We start from the raw sequence: 9,018 nt of genomic DNA, 5'->3' as shown, positions 1-9,018 counted from the left end.
TATATATATATAGTAATTAATTGAAGTGTTTACATCCCTAAACCACGTTCTTTTATAGATAATGAGAAACTGACGACACTGTAAGGGTTGCCAAATCGAAAAGTGGTCACTTATGAAAGCATCAGAAGCATGGAAGTGATGCATGATGTAAAAGAGAGTAAGGTGAGAAAATTAGAGAGGGGGCTGTAACTGATGATTCATCATTTTGCGTGAAGGCATTTAAACTAAGTTTAAAGCTGTGATAGAAATTGATGTATCCAAAACTGAACACGTAGTATCATGGTTTAGTGGAGGGTGGTTAACATGGTTCATTTATGGGGAGCGAACATGAAAATAAAATATCTATGAAGTTTTTGTGATGTGTAAATATTAATATGAAATTTGCACCTAACATTCCTAAAAATAATTCGAGGCAATCGTGAAGTTACAACTTATGACAACTGTGAAGCACTGTCTTAGTGAAGAAAGAATCCGATTACCTTTTGCCATTAGGCAACATTAGGCCCTATGCTTTTGCTTCATCTAATCGTATAAATTTTTAGAATAACTTTGGATTCACGTTAAATTCTTTCATGCGAGCTGATTAGACAGTGAGATGCAATCTGTTGGGTAATACTCCTACGTTTCGTGCAAAAATTTTAATGATAGTGCTGCTATCACTATTGTATTTTTGAGGCTATCGTGTCTGTTCACTTTTTACTTTGGCAACCTTTTTACAAGTAACATTATTCTTTAATTGCATTTTAAACATGAACTATTTCTTTTAGTTCTCAATATACATTTCAGTTATACTCAAAATTAAAACCAAATAAGTAAACTACGTATTTATATAATGTCTGTTTAAGGTATAAGAAACTAATCATATTAAATGAATCAGGCAGACACGTTTTTTAATGGCAGGTACGATTTTGAAAGCCTCGAGAGATGATTAGGTGTTTGCAGTTTTCGAGAGAAATGTCCTAAGAAAAATTTGTGATAAAGTTCATGTAGACTGCTTATGCTGAAAGTAAACAAATTATATAATATCTTTAAAGATTCTATTGAAGCGAAAAACTCGAAAATCTTTAAAAAAAAATTCTAACATTCTGTTTAGAATAATGGGAGATCGAAACAGCTAAAAACTGTTATCGCCAAGCCCATATGAACTAGTCAAAGAGGTAAATCTCACCTTAGATAGATTGTTTCGAAAAAGACATGAATATTCTGCAAACAAAAAAAAGCAAAAAAAAATAGAGAATAGTCGTCAGACAGAGAGACGACTGGGAAGATTCTGGAAAATTCGACAAACCACGATACTAGGTTTTTTTCAAGCAAGCGAGGTATATTTTTTTTTCCAAAATATTTTTAGACCTTATTTTTGTGATATAAAGCATAAGGAAGTAAGATTGACTTACGAAACAGAATAGAGTAAAGAAAATATCTTCCAACTTTTAGAATATTGAAAAATAATAAAATAAAGTACTACTTATATATACACCGAAGAGCCATTACATTATGACCACCCTGCTAATAACATGTAGGACCACCTTTAGCCCTCAAAACTGCTAGCACCCGCCGTGGCATTGATTCCACAAGGTGCTGATAGGTAGTCTGAGGTATCTGGTACCAAGCGCTCACCAACTGGTCCTGCAATTCCCTCACATTGCGAGGGGGTAGCGTGGCAGCACGAATTTGGTTTTCCAAGTAGGACCACAAATGCTCTATTGGATTAAGGTCAGGTGAATTTGGGGGCCAAGACATGACTTGAAAGTCACTGGAATGTTCCTCGAACCAATCCATGACGATTCGACCCTTATGACATGGTGCATTATCCTGTTGGTAAACACCATCCCCCGCAGGAAAAACTGTTGCCATGAATGGGTGAACCTGGTCTGCAACTATGTTCAAGTAGCTTACAGACGTCAGGTATTGTTCCATGAGGATTATGGGTCCTAATGTGCCCCATGAAAACATTGTTCCTGGGCGAGAAACCATGAAAACCTGGGCGAGCCTATTGTTATAGATGGAGGGTAGTCATAATGTAATGACTCTTCGGTGTATATATATATATATCAAAAAAATTACTTACTGCCCAAAATTCCCCCATTGCTCCACACCATTGATCAAATATTTTTCTCTAGAAAAAACCAAGTTGCAAAAATTTTAAAAACAATGAATTAAAAAGATAAATAGTTAAATTTTATTGTTTCAATTTAAAAAGCTATGTTACATAAAACACTAATACATATGTGTATTGTCATAGAACTGATGGCATTAATCTTCTCGAGTTGGAAAAGAAACGTTTAATGAAACTGAGATTTGGGTTTGGAAGAAATGGAAGTTTATAAACGAGCAGTTAATCTGAAAAAGTTAACTACTCCATATTTTTGTTCTAATTATGCTTATTAATTTACACATGTAATATAATAATTTGAAACTATATAATATTTTCCATAGGGCTTAATAGTTTACATTGAAAAGGATATATTTCATCAACGAAGATATAGGCTGAAAAACTGCATTGATTCAACCTATTTTTTTGTCTTTATCCTGGTATGCTACCTCCATTTATTACCTACTTTGATACAAGTTTTTTTTTTTTTCATTTTTGCCGTTTTTTCTGGTTGTTACACATTTTACCGTTTTATGTCAGAATTTGATACTTTTGGTTGGTACTCATATTATACAGGTTCAGGGAAAAACAAAGTACTTAAACATTATTGAAGCAAGCTTGGATGCAGAAAATTGGATGCTTGAGGCAAGAAAATGATGCAGAAAATGTGGTACTCATACTCTGACATAAAAGTAAATCCCATCACTTGAATCACTTACAGCTTATAACTAGCACTTGATTATATTTTATTGGTTAAACTAATTGCACATTAGTTAAAATAATTTCAAATACAAAGTGTCTTTTTTTCTGATCTAACATAAACGCTATAAAACAGTGAGAAATTTTTGCTAAATATTTCTTTTTGAAGAAAATCTACTTAGGAGATTTTAAAGTTGCTTTATTTTCCCAATGGTAAAATTTTTTCAATAACAATTAAATGTGATTCATTATTGTTATTTTTTTTTATTTTTATGAATTTAGTTATCAAAGTATATACATCTTATGCTCTCAGAAAAATACGGTCAACGTTGAAGCATAATATCGGTACCTGGACCCACAAAGCAGTGCAAATTTGCTGTAACTTGAAGTTGTGATAGTGAACAATGTTTCCGTTCCATTTAGACCATATTATCGTGAAATAAAGGTAAAGAACTACAATAATATGGTTCAAGTTAACTGTACATTAAGTATGATCTGAATTTTATGCGTGTTATGGTTCATGCTTCAAAGTGCTTTCAGAATGTACTGTACGCAGTAACTTATGGGCTCATCTTGTTATAAAACCTACAATGTAACTCGTCAGCACTATATTGTGAAAGATATATAAGGAATCAAATCTGATTAATTTTCGCTAAGAAAGATATAAATCTGTCGCAGTAAAATCTTCGTAAAAATCGTGCTTCTGAGTACAACATAAGAATTGTGAATATGGGCGACAAGATAATCATAAACATAGTAACCTTTTTCTCTGGAGCGTAGGCGCATTTAATTTCTGGGTATTTTTTCCAAAACTCTTCAGTGTCCTCAGCGTCATCTATTTCAGTATAATCTCTGAACCATTTCCATGCATTTACAAGTAACTGAAAAATTTTTTAAAGAAATTAAGAATCAGTAAATTAATGACAAGTGAACAAACAAGCAATATCGGTAAAATCAACATATCCACAGTACTGAATATCTTACGTATATTAATATTTCTGTTTCCAAAAGCCGGGTTCCAGTTAAGGTAGCCTAAATTTTGTATTATCTAATCCCCTATTCTGTGCTCCTATTTCAAATGTCATACAGGATTTTGCCTACTGTATTTTTCCAACCAACTATACTGCAAGATATAAGAAATTCCATGATGAGAACCCTTTTAATATGTATTATAAGAATCTGTATGAAGAAAAGTTTAAAAAAATATTTACATTATTTACTAACGTATTCTTTTCATACTCTTTGGAATAAAGCAGTGGTGGCTGAGGGGATAGAGCACTTGTCTCCCAATGATGTGCCTCAGGTTCGGATCCCAGTGATGGCTGGACGATACGAATTCCCCACCTAGCTCGCAATGACCACAGTGCTGACGTAAAGTACCCTCAGTGATAGACAGATCATAGGTCAGAGTTCCCTTGCCGTCAGGCTTACCGTCGAAAGTTTGCGTAGTTTTTCTAACCATGTAACGCAAATGCTGATTATTTTCATCAAAAAATCCTCCACAAAGGCACATTTCTCCCAATTCTTGATTCAGTAGTTCCCTTGTTTTCTGGATTGGGTTCAAAATTACAAGGCAACGGAGTTGAACATTGGTAGTCGCAAACTCAAAACTGGGTCGGCTATTCAACGACGGTTATGAAATAAAATATCAAGTCTCAAGCTGATTTCGACAGTCCCAACTACACTTGGCAAAACAGAACTTGAGTCCTGTCTCAAATCCGTAGAAGCTCATTCATAATCATTCTTTAGTACTATAATTTGGATCTTTCTCTTGATATTTTTTTCGTCAAAAACAGAATAAGTGTAAAAAAAAGACATCTTTCCAGTTATAATAATTCTTAAATCATGCCCAAACCAACTCCATCTTTGCTTCAAATTTTATAATTCAATTTAATGGATTTTCAAAGAAGTTTAAAGTTTTATATTGGATATTCTGTTGGTTCAAAAAATCCTAAATACGTATTTTACACACTTATTTCAAGAAGACTCACGCATTCTCATTACAAATCACAAATAAATACTCAAAAGAGAATAATTGGCTTTCAATCTATAATCAATCACGACCAAGAGAATGAGAAAATATTATACTGTTTTACTCAAGCTAGAATTAGCCTGTTCTTAAGGAACCGATGCTCAATTTTGTTCTTTCATAAACAAGTTGAATACTATATGTTTTAATCAGTCCGGATTGATTTTATTGATCCTCATATTGATTTTAAAAATCTAAAAAAAGTTATAATACAAAAAAGTCCAAACAATTTTGTGTAATCAAAAATCATCAAATGAAAGCACATGGACAGAATTACTAAAATCATGACTTTTTCTAATTGATAAATTAAATTAAAACAAATTGCCCGTTTTGGCGATGATAAAGAGGGAAACCAAAAAGCCATTTTACCTTCTTTTAACTTCTATAGATCCAAGCTTTAAATAAGTTTTTGAACATTGAAGGATATTTACATAGTGTACTTTTTTTCTCGTTTTGGTCATGTAACGAAATACAACTGGACTCAAATAATAAAATATTTATGTGCAATAGAACTGTCCAAAAAGTTATTGGAATCATTTTTTTGCATTCCTTATAATTTTTCATTATAATTGATAACTCTGACCAAGTGGTTAAAATCAATTATCCTTTTACAAAGACAATCGCATGCAAAACATGCCATAAAAGTATGATTATTCAGGTTTCTAAGATTTTATTTTTCATATTAGTCAGTAAGTCAACAAATCTCAAAATCTACTCTTAGATTAATCAAATTATTTCTTTTGCGATGTATTTGCATTAATTCATTAAAATTTTGATTTTAACTTTTTTTTCATTTATTACCGATTTTCATAAATCTTATGAAAATTTTGCTAACTCATTTGCTTCAATGTATATGAACCGAAATATTAAAATTGAATAATGCTTTCTATACCTAAAGCTAACAATGCGATAATTACAACTTACCTCATCGCAGGTTTCAAATATTAGACTTCTAAATTCCAATGGTTTTCCTATAGAAAAAAAAAATATTCAAAAATTATGTAAAAGCTTATTAAATTTAACATATTTTATAATACTTAACCAATCATAAATAAAATTGATAAACAAAGTGCTTACTATCTCTTCTTCCTTGAACTAATAATATTGCTTTATTTTGGTAGTTCATTCTCAAAACAATTAATAAAAAATTCTCTCTTAACTAAAGCTATGCGAACAATTATATGCATTACGCTTTTTTTAAGTTATGCTTAAAAAAAGTTAGTATTTAATATAATGAAGCAAAGCCAATAATTAATAACAAAATATACTCCATCAATGAAAAATAAGGAATCATATCTATGACTATAATATACAGTAATATATAATATTATTTCTTTTTAACTTTAAAAACCGACTCTATTATTGGATACTTACTAACATCGCACAATATTGCATAATAGCAATTGAAAAATCCAGTTTCGTCCATTCCTTCGAGGCCTTCAATGGCATTACAAGATGAAGAAAACAGCACAACGAACAAAAACGGTAGTAATAACTTCATGCTGAATGTCCAAAAAAAGGCGTTTTTTTTAAATACCTCTGTTACTAACGATATTTTGAAATATATATATAGTTAGCAAAACGAGGAAAAATTGCTTTTAATAGATAAGCTTGTTTTTGAAATCGACAGCACAAGGAAAACATACCATTGTGAATGTCTATGTGAGCGTGATCAATAATTGTTTGCGTAAAGAATTTTATTTTAGTTTCATTGTTATTTAATATCGAATGTAAAAGCTTAACATCTTACATTGAATTACCACAAAGGATTTTTATGTGCATTCAGTATGATAGAATATGATCTAACAATGCTCGATGAAATATGAACAATGATTGCCTGGAACAAATGCTCTAATTAAGATTTTATAGGTTTTATATTTAGCTCTTCAATCTATCATAAAGTACAAAAAATTACACGTTAGTGCATAAAAAGTCTAAATATAAACATACATTAATTATTCATATTAAAATACAAAACGATGCAATAATACAATATTGGACAGCAGAGTTTGTTTTGTAATTTTAATCCATCAATTCATAACCATTTATTTCAGAAATTAATTACCTTTTGTAATAATTGCATCTAGCATCATAATTAATATTTGTTTTACCGTTTTAAGCACTTCGATCGGGTACTTGTTACTCAAGAAGAAGAAGAAGGTCACTGATACGCAGACACCTGACCTATGACCTTAGCTCCAGCTGATTGTTTATAAAGCCAGCTGATTGATTTACGCTATCGTGCTGATATTCTGGATATTGCTGTCTAAGGTCAAGTTAAGTTTCCTCACACAAATTAGAATCTTAATTAACTTGAAGTTAATTAAGTACAACGTCGTATCGCATATCAAATTTGTTGAAATATAACTCCTTCTTGACAACGCTATTATGTAATCTAGACTTATTATTTGTTTATCTATTTTACTGCAACCATGATTCTTTTTGTTCTGTGTACCTAGCCACTTCGTTGCATAATTAATTTGTTTATGTTCTACATGACTTCATGCCTGTCTTTGTGTTGAGTAAGAGAAGTCCAAATCTTTCTTTGTGAAAAAATATAGAATGTGTCACTTAAGAGAATTCATATTTGACGGGGCTAGAATGATAAGAGCAGTTAGTAACAAAAGCAAATGCCACGTTTCAACAGCCTATCAGGATCAATACACACGCTGACGTCACTTACAGGCATCCAATTGAACAGAAAAATTATATGATATGATGACATCAATTAACAAAAATCACCTGATTAAAATAAGAAGAGGCAGATATCTCTGGATGTCATCTAAGAACTATAACGGTATTTACCAGTAAATTATTTATTTACGGTAACAGTATATATGTTTATAATTTCTTTTTATTCAAATTTTGTGTTTAATTGTTAATCAAAATTAAAGGCTTCATTATTATAGTTTAAAATTTTTAATATTTTGTCCCCGCATGAAACTACCTTATGCGAAATTTTATGATAAATACATTTCGTTATCACTTCCCGTTTATCAAACGGTAAATAAGTTAGATTTGCTTTCTATTAAGTTGTATTCACTTTTATAGTAAACTGTGTATAGTCAACGAGTATAATTAAAATAATGAATACAAAATATCTACTCCAAAATAATACTTAGAATTAACTTTTTAAACAATTATTATGTAATCTCTTCATTGAAAAGTATATAACTAGTTTTTATAAAATAAAAAAAGTTTAATAATAAAAAGAAGTTTGTGAAGAAAACGTTCAAAATATATTCGATAGTATGGGCAGTAATTTAGTTTTCTACCAACCGAGGATTTGATTGCATTTTTAGAGCCAACTTCACACTTAACCCCATTTCTCGTTAAATATTTTGACAGCAGATATAGCAAAAACTCCCTTGAGAAAATGTTCGATTGATTCCACGCAGAGGCTTTTGGTTGATGCTTATTTTAATCTTTTTTTTAACATATATGCTTATATATTTTAATCTTTTATTAACGAAAAGGTAACAATAATGTTCGAGGAAGAAGATAAAATATACAACGTAGAGAAGGGGTACAGAGACTATAACAATGCCAAAACTGGTTTGTAAAATTTTGATCTGACAATTTTAATGTTGAAGATTCACCATACTCTGGAAGGCCAGTTGAAGCTTATAAAGACACAATAGTAGCATTAATTAACGTGAACTTGCGAATAACAACTCATGAGATTAAATTTATTTAATTTGATTGTTCATGATGATTTGAAACGCCTAGGTTTAATCTCAAAGCACGAAATAAGAATTCTTAATGTTCTGACGGAAAGAAAGTTGTGACGTCACGTTGGGGCTGAGATTTGATTCTCTAACGTCAAGAAAATAATCCAGTTTCAAAACAAATCATCATTGGGGGGGGGCAAGAACTGAGTTGCCTTTATTTGTTCGTCGAGCCGCGATGCCTCAGGGGATAGAGCGGTCGCCTTCCAATGAGGTAAAAAAGGTTCGAATCCTAGCGATGCCAAATTCTGCATCCGGCTAGCATCAACTGCAATGCTGACGTGAAATAAGCTCAGTGGTAGACGGATCCTAGGTGTTAGAGTCCCCTTGCCGTCAGGCTAACCATATGAGCTTTCTCGTGGTCTTCCTTTCCATGTAACGCAAATGCAGGTTAGTTCCGTCAAAACGCCCTCCACAAAGACAGATTTCTCCCGAAACTTGATCCAGGAGTTCCATTGTCTTCTGGATTG

At 31.7% G+C, this 9,018-nt stretch overlaps 1 protein-coding gene and 1 long non-coding RNA gene across 2 annotated transcripts in view; one reads left to right on the top strand and one right to left on the bottom strand.

Annotated features, from left to right (window-relative positions):
- LOC107438663 (uncharacterized) overlaps window positions 1-6,382 on the bottom strand; it is an 11,453-nt gene extending 5,071 nt beyond the window's left edge. The window contains exons 1-4 of the mRNA XM_016050994.3: window positions 6,195-6,382; window positions 5,745-5,791; window positions 3,553-3,672; window positions 2,069-2,116 (exon numbers count right to left, since the gene is read on the bottom strand). Of these exons, the coding sequence (XP_015906480.1) occupies window positions 2,069-2,116; window positions 3,553-3,672; window positions 5,745-5,791; window positions 6,195-6,321 (342 nt within the window). The 5' untranslated portion in view covers window positions 6,322-6,382. The remainder of the gene's footprint in view (window positions 1-2,068; window positions 2,117-3,552; window positions 3,673-5,744; window positions 5,792-6,194) is intronic.
- On the top strand, window positions 2,675-7,256 carry LOC139425703 (uncharacterized). Its single transcript, XR_011636858.1, has 2 exons — window positions 2,675-2,784; window positions 6,941-7,256. It is a non-coding gene; the product is annotated as an uncharacterized lncRNA (long non-coding RNA).
- Window positions 7,257-9,018: the final 1,762 nt, after the last annotated feature.

Source organism: Parasteatoda tepidariorum, chromosome 5, assembly GCF_043381705.1.
Source record: "Parasteatoda tepidariorum isolate YZ-2023 chromosome 5, CAS_Ptep_4.0, whole genome shotgun sequence".
NCBI classification, from domain to species: domain Eukaryota; kingdom Metazoa; phylum Arthropoda; class Arachnida; order Araneae; family Theridiidae; genus Parasteatoda; species Parasteatoda tepidariorum.
Note: the sequence above shows the minus strand (reverse complement) of the source record. Positions and strands in the feature narration are given on the sequence as shown.